Here is a 16,705-nt window from a genome sequence, read left to right as displayed (position 1 = left end):
TAGAGCGACGAACTACGGGAAAATGCTTGCAGACTTGAGAGTGCGCTCGCCGCTGGAGGAAGTGACACCGCGAACCTGGTAAAACTGGTGACGCTGGTGACTCGGGACACACTGGGAGCTCTGGGCTCTGTCAGGTTCCTCACCGTTTACAGTAAAGGTGAGCGCGTTCGACTTTCACCCACATATGTCGCTTTCTTTGTCTGTGGCGCTGGAAGCGCGAGGGCAGCAGCTCCGCGCGCCGCGCCGCGATGCGATGAGGCGCCGTGAACCTGAAGTTTCCTGTGGCTGCTTCACTGTCAGTGACTACTAACTAAGTTGTAACGCTCGCTACAGTAAGTAACATAAACGTAGGTAACCGACATTAATGAACTTGAGGCGAACATTAAGGCAACGTTTATAACAAACGGAACATGATTTTGTGGGAAACAGCAACACGTCACGTTCTCTAAATAAAAATATTTAATATATGCCCGTCTGTGGGGGTCTGTGGGGAGGAGGGGGGTTAACGAAGTGTCGCGTCACAGAGCACGTGACCACTCAGAGCTGGCCGCTATATTATAGAGTTCATCATGAACTTCATGTTTCAAGATTATTGTCATCCTAGGTACAAGTGCGGTGTACAAGAAGAAGTATCATGAAATTCTTCTTGAATGCTTCTCCACATACTATGGTCATAAACAACGGAAATACTGCACAAAACAATAACAATAACAATGACAATGAGTAATGCTAAGAACAATAAATACCAGTTGACAGCCAGAGAACTCAGAATGAGAGAATGAGAATGCTTAAAGTGGCAGTGTAATTTACCAATGTGCTTGGGAGGAGCAGTCCAACTCTAGTTACTAAAGGTGGCACATTGGTGAGTGTTGTATACTCTTAGAGCGGTGGGGTAAAAGCGCTTCCTGTACCTGAAGTGATGAAGGAAAAGGCGTCGTACTCTGGTCTGTCAGCCAGGTGCATTCAGCCCTGCGTTTGGTTTGCGACTGTGCTCAAGTGTCTCAATTATAGGGTCAGAGCCCTTTGACCCCCACCCCCCGACACACCGCTGATCGTGTTCGTTGAAGGCGAACAGCAATGACCGACGACAACATTTTTAAACATTCTGTATCGCGGTGACCGTAGAGCTGTCGAACTGTTCCGTTGACGAATGCTCCAATGGCCGATGGGAAAAAACGTGTCGAACGAGGTGTGATCTGTGTGTGATTCGCCCCTCAGGAGGATGTCACAGTGGTACCAACTACAGCAGCTGGACTCCAAGTACCTGGAGCAACTGGACCAGCTGTACGATGACACGTTCCCCATGGAGATCCGCCAGTACCTGAGCCAGTGGATAGAGAGCCACGACTGGTGCGCTGCTTGTCTGTAGTTCTTCTGCAGATCCTCTTTCCCTCATCCCTTACACCCTTCACGCCACCCCTATGTTGGCCGTTTGCGTTTCTGCTTCATCTCTGAAGGCAGTTGAGCTTTACATGGCTGGTGCTCTTTCTCTCTTTCTCTCCACCATCCACCCCTTGCTAGGGAGTTTGTGTCTGGCAATGTCTCCCTGGCAACGGTGCGGTTCCATGACCTGCTGGCCCAACTGGACGACCAGTACAGTCGCTTTGCGCTGGAGAACAACTTCTTGCTGCAGCACAACATCCGAAAAATCAAGCGGAACCTACAGGTGTGTATTTCCCGGGGCTCGCTTTGTGCCGTGGGACACAGACTTGAACCGCTCGCTGAGGGCTCTGTCACTCCACGATGACCAGCACTCTGGAGCCACTCTGGTTTTTCATCTCTCATGCCATGTTATATTTCTGAGGTTCTATGAAACAGGATCCCTGGCGCAGTACTATCCACGCTTATCAAAAATAGAGAACATCTTGTTATGCAGAATGCATTTTATCCAGTAATCCATACATTTCTGCTGATGACTTTAGTGGAAACGTGAGCTATTCCCTTCTGTGCATAGCTTTTAATGCTTTGTACCAGTGAGTTAAATTAGTGTGTTACCGTTGAAGGGATTTGCTTGTCCAGGTTACACTAATGCCTGGACGACAATTGGGATGTGATTTTTTTTTTTGATCCTGTGTCCCAAACTGTGACAAACTCCCCCTCTCTGATCTAAACAAAATTTTCCTTTGCTGTTGTTTTTTTCAAACACATACATTCTCAGAGGTCTTTAACATGATTTTATTCAGAAGTGACAGGTGTTTGTTGCACTTTGTGCATTTGGGTATGTTTACTAGTGGTCAGTTGGTAGAGAAACTGGCTATTAGTTCTAGCCTTGTAAGGATGCCACTGAAGCAGGGCATTACCCCCAGCACCACTGTAAACATCCAGTTTTTTTGCGTGACAATTACAAGCGATGCAGCTATACCGCTGAGCACCTGTGCAGACTCAGTAATGTGAGGTGCCTTTCTTCACAGGACCACTTCCAGGAGGACCCTGTGCACATGGCCATGATCATCTGTAGATACCTGAAGGAGGAGAAGAAGATTCTGGCATTGGCCAAGAACACAGAGGTGCCACCATTTTATCGGCAGCAAGGGAAACGCGTGTGCTCTCAGAGCGTGTTTGAAGGGCCATCTTGGCCTCGCTGATGGCGCTGGTCCAGTAGGGTCCACATGTGCTCAACGGTGTTGCTTGTGTTCTTGTCAGGAAGCTGTGGGAAACACCCTGAACAGCGTGGTGGTCGAGAAGCAGAAGGAGATGGATAACAAAGTTAAATACATTAAGAACAAAGTTCAGGTGGAGTATGACCTGGGTGCTGCCATTGACTTACCATGTGGTATCCGGATCGCTTTTATTCATTGTTTTTCTTATCAAGTTCTGGATCACAAGATGCATCTGGCGTGGTGTTTATATACACAAACAAACACTACGCAAGTAGACATGCTGTTGTGTTCATTTCACTTGTTACGCAGATATGTCATTGAGACTTTGACTGCAGACGTTATTCAACTGAAGTATGGTACAAAATGGCGCTGTCTGGGTTGCATCCACGCAGCTGCTTTGACTCGACGGACTAGAAGCTTTGCTCTTGGGGTTGTGCATTGCAGTGCTGGTGGAATTGCGTTCATGTTCCTCTCCCCCTCGCCAGGAAACAGAGCAGAAGATAAAATCACTCGAGGACTTGCAAGATGAACACGACTTCAAGCACAAGACGCTGCAGAGCAGAGGTGAGAGAGGCAAATGCTGGGGAGGAATCTGGGCCAGGTGACAAATGTGTTCTTTATGAGGGACGTGTGTTCCTCCTCATCCATCCACAGGGCTTCTAGTGTCTTTTCTCATTACTGGATGATTGCTTTTTGTTGACAGCCTTTGATGGCCTTTGCTTTGTTCTGCTGTAGTGGTTTTTTTTTTTCTTTTTCTTTTTTTTTCTTTTCTTTTCTTTTCCAATGAATCGGTTTCCTTTTCCCATTCATGGCTGATCCTGCTGTACGTAGCAGAGCATGATCTCAACATGACGAACCAGAGGGAGATCAGGCATGAGGAGATGGTCATCCGAGAGATGTTCCTCAAGCTAAGTGTGAAGCGTGAGGTAGGAGACTGTTAAGGTCCACATCAGTGATGTGCCCGCCAAGAGCTCTGTTGTGGACTCCTTACCTCTTCCTTGTGTCCAAGTGCTTTGTGTTTGGGTCTGGGGCAAGAGTCCACGGCTATATTGCTGCTCCAGTTCAAATTCAATTCTGAGGTATTAAATATTAAAAAAAAAAAAAAAAAAATTCTTTTGATGGGCAATATGTTGTGTAGCTGAGGAACACAGCAGCAGAAAGCCTGATCTCTGGTTCAAAGTCAAGTTGCACATAGAAGTGAGCTCGTCACAGTAACTATCAGTAAAAGTATCTAAACTTGAAAGCTTGAAGTGGCCATTTCTGTTTAAATTAGTTAGTATCCCAAGCACCATCTTTGGAATTAAATATAGAAATAAAAGATTGTGTCCAGTTGCACTTAATGACTAATGGCTGTGTTTTTCGAATGAGCATAAACATTGAAATCTGTCATAAAACTGCTTTGTTTTCTTGCGTATGCATGAGTTGAGGAAAGGCGCGGTTTAAAATGTGCCGTGATCCTGTTTTTCTTCATACTTGTGCTAGCAAGTTCTCAAGAGTTAGACTGACAGGGGCTCATGCTGCTGTGTTTTTAAGCACATCTCTCGTTGTGTGACTTGACATTTACATTTGTTCCTTTAGTAGATGCTTCTCTCCAACATGACGTACGTCTCGGGAAACAATACAAATTTGGATCATTCCAACAGAAGGAGCGCTCTAGATACAGACATGTGATTCTTCAAGTTCAGTCAGTTTATCACATACTGTGATTTCCACCAGTATTTATTCACAGGGAGCTGCATACTTCTACTTGAGCACGGTTTCCTCTCATAAAGAATCCGATTGTAATTGGCCAGCTGTTCAAAGGCATCAGATGAAATTTGACAGCTCAGTTTGCAATTATGTCTTGAGATACACAATTTTGACATACAGTTGTAGGAAGTAAGTTGTGAAGCTTTTGGAATTGCCTAGATTTCTCTATGAGTGGCTTCTAAAATGTGATGTGATCTTCATCCAAGTTGTAACAATAAACAAAGACAGCCCTATTTAGCAAAAAACACACAATATTTTACACTACCATCTCATTATTGAACAAATAGTTTAAATAATCTGGGTGTTAATGAAAAAAGTTTGTGAATTGCTATGGTAATACCTTTAAAAGAGAGTAACTGGAGTCAGGTTTTCCAAGCAATAAGTCAGGAGTTTTGATCAGTTCATGTGTGGGTATTATCTGCACTGCCATAGAAAAACCACACAGTTTTGATTCAACTGTTCTTAACAGAATTCTATTGATATGCAATCTGGCCCAAAAAAGGAGATTTCGGAAGACCTTAGAGATCTGTTGACGCTTATAACAGTGGAAAGGTTTACAAAACATTGTCTAAAGACTTTGGCCTCCACCAGTCCACAGACATGCAGAAAGTTTACAAATGGACAGGGACAGCCGGTGGCATAGTGGTTAGAGCTACTACCTTTGCATCCAAAGGTCAAACCTCCAGCTTTAGTACCCTTGAGCAAGGTACTTAGCCTAAAATTGCTCCAGTAAAATTACCCAGCAGTATAAATGGGTAAATAGTTGTAACCTTAACACTGTAAGTCACTTGGGAGAAAAGCATCAGCTAAATGAATAAATGTTAGTGGAAGAAATTCAGCACAATTACTACTTTCCTTAGAAGTGGCTGCCCTACAAAGATTAATCTAAGGGTACAGTCCTCATACAGGTGACAAAGAACCCTAGGGTGACAACTAAAATCTGTAAACATTTCTTGCTCTTCATAACATCTGTGTTCATGAGTTTACTGTAATACTGAACAAGAGTACCGTTCATATGTAGTTACCATGGAGGAAAATACTTCTAAAATCTTTGCCTGTCTCAAGTTTGCTAAAAAATCACCTGGATGTTCCACAGCACTACCAGAATAATTTCCTGTAGCCCGATGGGACAGAAATTATAACACGGTGTAACATTTGGAGAAAAGAAAATGCTCTATAGCAACACCAGAAGCTCATTCATCTGTGAAGCATGGTGGATGGAGAATAATGACATGAGGCTGCTTTGCTGTCTCGTGGGCTGAAAGACTTGCAATAATTGAGGGATCAAAGAATTCCAAGTTGTATTAGGAAATTCCAGGGTAGAATGTCAGGGTGTCTGTCTGTCATCTAAGACTCAAAAGAAGCTGGATCATGCAACGTAATAATGATCCAAAACACAGGTGTAAGTCAACAGCGGAGTGGCTCAAACAGAAGATATTCCAGACTTTAGAATGGTCGTCAGACTCCTGACCTCAAACCCACTGCGATGCTATGGCCTGAGCTGAAGGAGGCCGTTTAAGCAAGATGTCTAAAAAATATACTGGAACCGAAACAGTTTTGTACAGGGAATGGGCCACAATACTTTGTAATCGCCTTGCAGCTACAGGAAGTGTTTTGTAGTGGTTACTGCAAATGGAGGAGGTTCCATGCAGTACTACTGACCTTGATTATGTAAATTATTTTTTCAGCAAGGATATGGCAGTATGAAATGCTCTGTGTGTGTGTTGCTTGTTAAATTAGACTTTTGTTTATTATTCTGTATTAAATGAAGATGAGATCACATTTTAGGAGCCCTTCATGCAGAAATCCAGATAGTCTGAAAGGTTTGCAAACTTCTTCTCGGGACTGTACACTCTGGTCCTGTTCAGAAACCTTGAACTGGTTGGATCAAATTGTTCCCTGTTTGTTCCACATGATAGGAAGTGGTGCGCCAGATGGCAGAAGTGCTCAACCTGGCCGAGCAGATCCAGTACGACCTGATCAAGGACAAGCTTCCCGAGTGGAAGCGGAGGCAGCAGTTTGCCTGCATTGGCGGCCCACCCAATGCCTGCCTGGACCAGCTGCAGACATGGTGAGAGTCTCGAGGCGGGCTGACTTACTCTCTCATGAGAGAGTGTGTTCCAGGTTCCTTACACAGAGCATATCCATAAAAGCCTCTTTGTTGCTTTGTGTTAAGATGGGGTTTCCCAGTCCTGCCCCCATGGGTGCAGCTGTTTTTATTTACACTGTAGTATCAATTGACAATACAGCAGCTCCTCACCTTATGACCACAACTGGGACAAGGAGTATGTTTGTAACTTGTTTCATTTTTGCAACTCTGAAGTCACTTTCAGTTGTCGTTAGTAATCCTGACCCTCCTTCATTTATTCGCAGGTTACATTTTATGAAAGTCTTCATAGTGCTATAATACATAAGTAAAATAAAATCACTGTCATTTTTTTATTAAGTTATATTGTTAAATACACACACACACACACATTTTCAGAACCGCTTGTCCCATACAGGGTCACGGGGAACCGGAGCCTACCCGGTAACACAGGGCGTAAGGCCAGAGGGGGAGGGGACACACCCAGGACGGGACGCCAGTCCGTCGCAAGGCACCCCAAGCGGGACTCGAACCCCAGACCCACGGGAGAGCAGGACTGCGGTCCAACCCACTGCACCACCGCACCCCACTATTGTTAAATATTTTTATTGAAATAAAAACACCTCTCCACAAACTTGTATTCAATGCCAGTTGTTCACTGATTTATCCCATAAACGTGCAGCATTCCTCGCCTTGTTATTGATCACCGACAATCAAGAATACCAAGTATGAGCTGTAAACACTGCAGAACTGAACTGAATTAAGGCAGTCCCATACTCCTGTTATATTTGGGTGTATTTATCTAGCAACTAATGGCTTGGTCTGGAAACATGCAAATCTTAAAAAACAGACATGTGGAAAAAAAATAATTAAAAAAACATAATTACACATTTCTGAAGATTCAGTTCAATTTACTTTTATAGAGTGCTCTTCTCACGCAGTGACGCAGAGGGCTTTAACACAGCCATAAGACAAGAAAAACAAATACATCAGATAAGAAACAAAGAAGACAGTTGACTAATGACTACCATAATGTAGTACTTTTATAGAGCTATAAGTATGCCTGCTGGCCATGGAGGAAAGTAACAGAAACTCCCAAATGAAAATCGAGGGAGAAAAATCCTCTGGGGGTCCAATGGCCAGTGGTTGCCCCCCCACCCCACCTCTCCTGGGCATTCTAGATTAAGAAACATGCAAACATACAGTTTAACACCGGACTGTTTTACTGAAAGGCACTAATGATAGTGACATGATGTTAAAAGTATCTAGAAAATGAAATAAATGCGCTAATTAAGGTGATCCCACTATTCTTTTTCAGCACTCAATACTGCCTTCTATTGCAAACACAGGGTGCGTTTGCTTAGCTGTACAGAAATATTACAAATTCGATGAGTGAATAATAATTAATCCCAAATAAATTAACTGGAAACTGTTAGTATCTTTAAAAATTAGTAATGACCATTTGTAACAGGAGGAGCCCATGTACATGGCAAAGAGTTGGGAGACCCTATGTTAAAATGGCAGTGGGAACAAATTGTAGTGGGAAATGTGCGCTGCTGACTGGAACCGAAAGGAGGATGTAAGAACAGTTAACCAGCTGCGAGAAAAACACCTGAGAAAAGCACGTGTGACAGTGCTGACCCTCCCACGTGTCCCGCAGGTTCACCGCGGTGGCCGAGAGCCTGCAGCAGGTTCGGCAGCAGTTGAAGAAGCTCCAGGAACTGGAGCAGAAGTACACGTATGAGAACGACCCCATCACCCAGAAGAAGAGCTTCTTGGAGGATCGTGCCATCTCACTCTTTAAGAACCTCATCGTCAAGTGAGGACGTGCTTCCCTCGCACCGCTGCCTCCTTCCTTCTGTTGGGTTGTCTTGACGTAGTTGGGATCTGCTGTGTTCTGGTCTCACATCACGGGAAACCACATGGTTAAGACAGCACATTTTAACATTTATTTTGCTTCCATCCTTGCATCCGGTTCCTCAACCAACCTTAGAGAGGAAGTGCTATCAGCCACTGTAGAAGGCCACATAACCTCGGCTGTCTGAGAGAGAGGTCCAGCTATAGAGGCTTCAGTGATGAAAGGACGGTCAGCAATGGCAGTGAGGGAAATGAAATGAGTTGTAGGCCAGAGAAAGGATGTGGGAATAGTGATATTTGAGGGGAACGGCACACTGTAGCTTTGATGAGGTCGTGCGAAGGTATCCCTCATGTCCCTCATGTTATTTCAGCTCCTTGGTGGTAGAGAGACAGCCTTGCATGCCCACAAACCCTCAGAGACCTCTGGTGTTGAAGACCGGAGTGCAGTTCACCGTCAAGCTCAGGTAGGTCCACCTCATGTCACCTGGATATAAAGAATTTATTTACGATGTAGCCTGGTTTGTTGTTGTACCACTTTGTGACCACTTTTTACCCTCAGGCTCCTGGTCAAGCTGCAGGAACTGAACTACCAGCTCAGAGTCAAGGCTTCCATTGACAAGTGAGTGCGTCACACCATCGCCTGTACAACATCTTCTACCTACACCGTCCCATGGCTCTGATGTCAGGTGTCTGTTGTTTTTCAGGGATGTAACGGAGAAGAACACAGTGAAAGGGTATGGTAGTACCTCGCTGAAATGCTTTTGACTACTTTAAGCTTCTGCTTTAACCAGGATGGTCCTGTGTTTGGTTGTAGCTTCCGCAAGTTCAACATGCTTGGCACCAACACCAAAGTGATGAACATGGAGGAGTCCAACGGCAGTTTGGCAGCAGAGTTCCGTCATTTGGTAGAAACCTTTTATTAGTGGTCAGTGACTTGAGCTGGTTTCTTTCGGCTGATGTGGCTTTTCCATGTTCCGTCTTTTCTTCTTGACAGCAACTGAAAGACTGTAAGGCAGCCGGGATCAGGACTAATGAGGTGAAAAATGGGTCGGCCGCATTGTTTACTGTGGTGGGCTACCATTAGGGACCAAGACTTCATGGATTCTCTCGCTTCAGGGACCACTCATCGTGACGGAAGAGCTCCACTCCATCAGTTTCGAGACCAGGTTGTGTCAGCCGGGCCTCACCGTTGACCTAGAGGTAGGTCTGCCGCACCCCACTGACCACACTCCTGTCCCCTTGAGCCGTTGGCTCGTCGGACATTCCTCAGCACTCCGTCTGTGTCCACACCTCAGATAACCTCCCTTCCGGTGGTGGTGATCTCCAATGTGAGCCAGATGCCCAGCGGATGGGCCTCCATCCTGTGGTACAACATGCTAAACACTGATACCAAGGTGAGTGGAGCTGCTACACCCTGGACTGTGGAACCTGAAGTTTCCATGAGGAAATTCCTTCGCGTTCGCAGACACATTGGGTTCAGCGCCCAAGTTTAGATTTCCCTCTCTTTCCTCCTCTGGGGTAGAATCTCTCGTTCTTCCTGAACCCCCCTCCAGTGTGCTGGAGCCAGCTGTCCGAGGTCCTCAGTTGGCAGTTCTCCTCCATCACCAAGCGGGGCCTCAACTCTGAGCAGCTGAGCATGCTGGGAGACAAGCTGCTGGGTGAGTCTGGGAAATGGTGAGGAAGTTATCGTCCAAGTCAAACTCCACGCCCTCCTAAAAGTCTCATTTCACCTTATACACAGTAGCTGAGCTTCGTTGTAGGTAGTGATCCAGCAAGTGTCCCCAGGTTCTGAGGAGCGTGGTTCTGATTCCACAGGTCGAGAGGCTGCTGGGAATCCCGATGGCCTTATCCCCTGGACCAAGTTTTGCAAGGTGGGCCTTCATCTGCCCTTTTCACCGATGTCTTTACTCTTATTTGGGCGCTTTTGATAAGGCAACGTTGTGTCTGTTGAAGCAGAACCTCAATGAGAAGAACTTCCCTTTCTGGCTGTGGATGGAAGGCATCCTGGAACTCATCAAGAAGCATCTGCTACAGCTGTGGAATGATGGGTGAGATGATCTCCAGGGAGAGACAAAACTCGATGAGATGTTTCCTAGTTGAAGAGCACAAGACGCCCCCCCCCGTGTCGGGACACCGCAGACCGCAGTGACCACAGTCCAGTGCATCGCAATGTTGTTTTTTAAAAGCATTTTCTAGAATTGAAGAGTTAGTAAACTGATACCTAAAATGCTAAGAAATCACTTTATTTCAGTATTTAAAGTGGTTTTCAAAAAACAGCTGTCAGTACATAAAATATTTGCTTAGCGATAAAGAACTTGGAAGGAGTTGCTCCTCTCTCTCATTGAAGACATTGTTCTCCCCAGTGGGGGGATATTGAGCAAAATGAGACCCAATTTGTTGAAAAAAAATTTCAATATTTCATATGATTTGCAAGAATACAACAGTAAATACACACACACACACACACACACACACACACACACACACACACATTATCTGAACCGCTTGTCCCATACGGGGTCGCGGGGAACCGGAGCCTAACCTGGCAACACGGCGTAAGGCCGGAGGGGGAGGGGACACACCCAGGACGGGACGCCAGTCCGTCGCAAGGCACCACAAGTGGGACTCAAACCCCAGACCCACCAGAGAGCAGAACCCGGTCCAACCCACTGCGCCACCACGCCTCCCACAGTAAATACAGCACACATAAAATATTTTATTGAATGCAGAATTGGGAAGGAACCCCTGTGGGTGGAGCTTTGAGCGGGGCTACTGTTTACATGTCCCCGGTGTGTGTCATTGTATTTATGTATAAGATTACTGTTGTGTCAACAATTTTTAAAGGTCACGTGTATGATACATGGGAATGAGTGGTCAGTCATGATGGTATGGGTCCCCCTTGGCCCGTTGGTGCGGTCATGAGAGGATGAACCGTACATACAGAGAAGTGACTGCAACAGAACTTTCGTTAGATAACGATTTCTGGTGTTGCGTGGTCGTCTGACTGCCGTGAGCGCATGGATGCCGTGAACACCCGTTCTTTGGTCACGGTTGCCGTCTGCTGTATTGGCCCAGGTTCATCATGGGCTTCGTGAGCAAGGAGCGCGAGCGGATGCTGCTGAAGGACAAAGCCCCCGGCACCTTCCTGCTGCGCTTCAGCGAGAGCAGCCGCGAAGGCGCCATCACCTTCACCTGGGTGGAGCGTTCCGTTAATGGTGAGCCCTTCTGGATACCGTCCTTCCCTGGGCGTAGTGCTCTTGCTCCTCCCACTACGGCGTCACGTGACCCCGTTGAGATGTTTGTCTGTCTAGCAGTAAATGTTGAACTAGGAATGGTACCCTGTTGATGCTCCACACCTGCTGCCCCAGAAGTGAGTAATGTTTATTTTTTTTTAAGGTCAAGTTAATAAGTGTGTATATATATAACAGTTCTGCGAAAGCTCACGCTTTATTGTGGACCTGCTCTACTGGGAACTCTTAAACATTTACTCTACTCTGCGGAGGCATCAGACAGTCCCCCTCCCCCATGGGCTAAATGGAGGGACGTGTGTTAATGTGGAGTCTAAAACCCTGCTGTGTGTGTGTGTGTGTGTGTGTGCGCGCAGACGAACCCCTGTTCCATGCCGTGGAGCCCTACACGAAGAAGGAGCTCACCGTCGTCTCCTTCCCCGACATCCTACGCAACTACAAAGTCATGGCGGCCGAGAACATTCCAGAAAACCCGCTGCGCTTCCTGTATCCCGACATCCCCAAGGACAGCGCCTTTGGGAACTACTACAGCAGGCCCCCGGACCGTAAGTCCCGCCCAAAAGAGGCTCTGTTCGGATGGTGCTTAAGCTCTTACTTGAGATCTGTTCCACTTAGACATTTATCAAAGTTGCACATTTGTATCCCACAATACATTTGCATACTTGTCCTTTGAAAAGCTTTGGACTCTGTACTGCTCTGCAGTACCTCACTGTACTCAGTTCACTAGAAATTACCCTGCTGTACAAATGGGCCAATCAGTGTAGGTAGCATTGTAAGCTGCTTTGGAGAAAAGTGTCAAATTAATGAGTTAAGACATATTGTTGTTGATGATGATGATGATGTGTGTCGCTGCTCAGCATCAGAGCCCATGGACACAGAGAGCGCCACTCAGAACGGCTATTGGAGGACGGCGCTCATCTCCGTCTCCGAAGTGTGAGTAGCTCTACCTGGAGGTGGGCATGGCAATGGTCCCATTCCAGTGGCGTGTTGACTGGCACACTTGTTTTCGTCCAAGGTGTGCGTGCGTACATATTTGCCAGTCTTCTGGCTGTGGTGTAACCCGCATTGGTGCCTTCCCCAGGCATCCGTCACGCCTCCAGGATGCCATAATGCCCCTGTGCCCGGAGGATTTTGGCGCCCTGTCGCGGCTCATCCACCCAACGGATATGGATACTGCGGTAGGTGGGACGCAATTCGTCCAGGTCCTGTTACGAACCTGTGCCCCCCCCCCCCCGGGGTTTCCTGTCGCTTCACTGAACCATGGCCTTATCGACCATCTCAAGTGTTCATGTCACAGCCGGCCGCTTGTGCACATGTCATTTCCTGTTCTCTCATGTTCAAAGGCTGTCTGGGTGAAGCAGAAATGGGAAGTAAATCTGTCTTGGTTTTTACTTGTAACTAAAGTGAACAGGAAGTCTGCCCCCCCCATCATGTTCCTGGATGTGTGTAAAAGACCTTATTCCTGAATGTTTTCTCTACAGATGTCCACTGCATTCCAGAGCTAATCACCCACCTGGAGCAAAGCAACCGCTGGACCACCAGAGCTCCCCCCGCTGTACAAAAGGCATAAAGAGTGCGGCTGAGCGCATCGTCGTTTCCCATCAGCCCTGTGTTGTTCTCCTTTTACCCATGATGTCTGCTCATGTACTTATGAAAGCATTTTTAAATTAGTTGCATTTCACCCGCTTGTGCTCATGACTAAACTTGTGTCCTGTTTACTATAATGACAAAACTTTTCATGTTTTCATTATACACCCTAGAAGAAATTGTTGTAATCAACCACTTTATTTAACAGTGGTGTTAACACACAGTGCAGAAAAGTCCAGCTGAGTGGAGACAGAGGAGGAGGACAAACATCACAATGCCAGTCAACAGCCCCAGAATAAGCCCAACACACAGCTGGCAGAACAAACACACAACACTGTATGTCTGAGCAACTGCTACCTGTTGAACACACCATTGAACATGGATGGAATGGACAGCAGGAGGGCTGTTTACGTGACACACACCCACAGAGAAACTCGTGTACACTTCTCCTTGATCCATGTGGCCAAACTGGCCCTTGGCTGCCATTTTCCAAGGGATTAGACCTGCTGTCCTCCAGTATTGCTACACTATCTGAGCCAGTGGTGACCTGAAGCTCGCTCAGATTTACAGAAAAACCCTTTTCAACCGAATGTTGCACCTACTCACTTTGTGCCTGCTTTTCGTGGGGTGGACTGGAGGGAAACAAAAAATGCCCGAGATCACGAGCAAAAAATATTTGAATACAAACAGTGAGTAGGCAGTAATACTGGTACTCGCTGGTAATGCTGTAAAACTCACCTGTATCCCCGCACGGACGTGAAGTTGCTACGTTTGACAGTATCGATACCCTGAACGCACCAGTCACACAACAGCAGCATCTGTCCCAAACTGCAGGGTTCATCTTTTTTATTGCTAGTGCTATTTGTCCTGACTTTTGTGCTATTCCACCGTAAGAGAACTGAGACCACAAGGAAAAATAAAGAATCCGATTGAACTGGCCGTTCAAATAGCATATGCAGAACAGCTGTGCAAAGCTCTGCCGAAGCAGCTGTGAACAGAAACACGGAGAGAAAAATCATGTTCCAACAGCACGCGCATGGGATCCGTGTCAATTTAGTGTGGGAGCAACATGTTCGAGGTCCTTCACATTAGTGTCACCTCTCTGGTAAAACGCAACACTCTGGGTAAAGAGTGGACCCGCTTTGGTTCAGAATCACCTGACGAAAGTAAGACGGCCTCCTCCGGTGGAGTGTCTGGCTGCGTTAGAAAAACCAGCCCTAAAGTACACTGGAGTCACCCCGTGATCCACACACACACACACACACACACACGACAACTCCATTACATCAAAACCACAGGGAATCAACACGGCTTGACTTAAAGGAACACAAGAAATTAATCTAAAATTTACATTTGTATGCATAAGCATATAACAATTTTATACACTCTTACACATAGAAAACTGTGTTACTTACACAGCTGGTTCTCTACAGCTTTGGGGGGGGGGGAATAAATTACTGTCACTGGGCAACAAGGACAAAGTTCTGAAGTCTTCATCCTGAAAGATAACTTTTTTCCCACCGAATGCAGCACATGAACATCCTAAGAGCATCTTTCTGTCCAGCTTTGAGAAGAGAGGAGGGCGATGGCAATGAGCTCCCCATCACCCCCCAGAGCTCTACAGCAGGCCGTCCAGGTTCTTCTCGGCCGTCTCCTTGTCCGTCGTGCTCTCCGCAGGGCTGTACTTGTTGTGATAGTCCTGAAGGATGGTCACAACATCGTGGTGGCCAAAGTGCACCGCCTCATCCATCGGTGTGTTGCCCCACCTGGACGGCCACACACACACACGACTTACAATCACGACAAAGTCCTGCTGTTGTCCAGCTACCCTAACAGCTAGTTTTCCCAGTATCCAGCACTTCAGAATATGCCTTCTGACCCCATACTGTCTCTCTCTGTGTGTGTGTGTGTGTGTGTGTGTGTGTGTGTGTGTGTGTGTGTGTGTGTGTGTGTGTGTGTGTGTGTCAAACACAAAGACATCAGTTCAAGTTTTCATATGATAATATTCTCTTGTTAAACCCGTTAAAAAAGCCAAAGTGTATGTATTGGTGGATAAGAAGTCTGAACTCGGCCTCCTCACCTGTCCCTGGGTACTGGGTTCACCTTGCAGGCCTCCAGCAGGAAGCGAACAACCTCAGTGTGTCCTGTGAATGGAGAACAAACACACACACACACACACACACACACACGAGTAGGTTTAAAAAAAAAAAAAAAAAAAAATGTGGACCACACTTGAATTGTGAACAGTATTTTAGGAGCTTAACCATCAAAGGGCAGTGACAGAAGTGATGCCATCTGAGAAATCTGCAGAAGACCGATTTGGGGGGAGTCGTACCCTCAGCAGCGGCCACATGCAGAGCTGTTCTCGAGTCGTAGTCCCTCTGCTCCATGTCCATAGAAGACAAGGCGAACCTGCAGAGAAAGTACAGGACCCGAGTCACGCACGAGCACTGCCGCCCATGAACACGGGACCGAGTTTGAAGGGGGAAGGGGGGGGCACTTACCTCCTCAACGCAGACACGTCCCCTGTGTAAGCGGCAAACAGCAGGTTGATGACAGACTTCACCTGCAAGGGGGCGACACGCACAACATCACACAACCGCGGAGAGACCACCGGCCGGCAGACACGGGTTCGACAGGAAGCTCCTCCTGCTCAGCAACATTGTGCCAAACTGCCCCCCCATGCTAATCTCTAGCAAACACATGTTGCCACTACCCAGCAGGACATGGAGATCCCAAAGTTGCACAAAGGACCTTCAGTATTTCCTCTAGACTCTTGTTTTTCAGCCAGTGGTTTGGTGGAGATCTTTACCCTGAATCACCTGCTTTGTCTCCTCTTCCACCCTCCACCTGCAAGCATTTTAAAATCTTCCCGCTACATTATAGTTTAAATACTTTTTCCATTTCAAATTCAAACGCAGCGTGGGACGGCGAAACAATCGTTCAGCAAATGCACGAGTTCACCACTAGGGGCGAGATGAACGAGGAAAGAGCCTGAGGTAACGTGTCAGGAGCTCATCACTGTTGCAAAAAATTCAATAAAACAAGAGACTATGGAGCCCCTGGTCATCCGTCTAGGACCTGTAATTAAAGTAGCGACAGCTGGGAAACATCACAACTTCCTCCTCTGCACCTCGCTCACATCACACACCCACTGTTCTCTGTTCATTTAGCTGCTTTTCTGCAAATTAATATCTAGGAAAATGTTGCAGTTAATTCTGGAGACACTTCTGAGGAAGAGAAGCCACACTGTTCTGGTCAGGCGGTTAACCACTAAATGAGCCAATTGCAGGCGAGCAGAGTTGCGAGACAAGATAGTACTCCGTGGAGAAAAGAAACAGAGTAAACACAATGAAGCTTAGTGAAACCACAGACAAGCACAGTGATCCAGCAGCAAAAATAAAAAGTTACAAACCAGGTGTATTATAAAGGCTTTTCCAGCCTTACAGGTGCGAGTACTTTGCAGTGTAGTTCACCCTGTGTGGCCTTCAGAGTAGAGCAAACAGATGCAGGTGAAGCGTGACCTTGAACACGTCCATTAACACGTATGAGCAGAAACCGGTGAAGGAGAAAACGAG

General features: G+C 46.6%; 2 protein-coding genes across 5 annotated transcripts in view; one reads left to right on the top strand and one right to left on the bottom strand.

Annotated features, from left to right (window-relative positions):
* Positions 1–28: 28 nt before the first annotated feature.
* LOC108929360 (signal transducer and activator of transcription 1-like) lies at positions 29–13,261 on the top strand. 2 transcript variants are annotated; one of them, XM_018743833.2, is made up of 24 exons: positions 29–157; positions 1,219–1,350; positions 1,522–1,666; positions 2,412–2,507; positions 2,644–2,733; positions 3,086–3,164; positions 3,435–3,526; positions 6,269–6,420; positions 8,096–8,254; positions 8,664–8,756; positions 8,852–8,911; positions 8,997–9,026; positions 9,107–9,197; positions 9,287–9,328; positions 9,409–9,492; positions 9,588–9,686; positions 9,815–9,950; positions 10,108–10,163; positions 10,249–10,340; positions 11,368–11,507; positions 11,897–12,085; positions 12,398–12,473; positions 12,622–12,718; positions 13,022–13,261. In XM_018743833.2, exons 2-24 carry the CDS (start codon positions 1,223–1,225, stop codon positions 13,043–13,045), a joined length of 2,250 nt encoding a protein of 749 aa, XP_018599349.1. In that variant the 5' UTR covers positions 29–157; positions 1,219–1,222; the 3' UTR covers positions 13,046–13,261. The 2 variants fall into 2 exon arrangements, with proteins under 2 accessions (XP_018599349.1, XP_018599341.1); XM_018743825.2 differs by having other exon boundaries at positions 3,432–3,526.
* A 144-nt stretch (positions 13,262–13,405) lies between these two features.
* The window catches only part of LOC108929377 (glutaminase kidney isoform, mitochondrial-like), a 30,968-nt gene continuing 27,668 nt past the window's right edge, over positions 13,406–16,705 (bottom strand). For all 3 annotated transcript variants that reach the window (XM_018743861.2, XM_018743871.2, XM_029256685.1), the window contains 4 exons: positions 15,632–15,693; positions 15,463–15,539; positions 15,208–15,271; positions 13,406–14,893 (listed from right to left, as the gene is read on the bottom strand). In XM_018743861.2, coding sequence (XP_018599377.1) covers positions 14,746–14,893; positions 15,208–15,271; positions 15,463–15,539; positions 15,632–15,693 — 351 coding nt within the window. In that variant the 3' untranslated portion in view covers positions 13,406–14,745. The remainder of the gene's footprint in view (positions 14,894–15,207; positions 15,272–15,462; positions 15,540–15,631; positions 15,694–16,705) is intronic.

This window comes from Scleropages formosus, chromosome 12 (genome assembly GCF_900964775.1).
Source record: "Scleropages formosus chromosome 12, fSclFor1.1, whole genome shotgun sequence".
NCBI classification, from domain to species: Eukaryota; Metazoa; Chordata; class Actinopteri; order Osteoglossiformes; family Osteoglossidae; genus Scleropages; species Scleropages formosus.
This window is presented reverse-complemented; position numbering and strand designations above follow the sequence as displayed.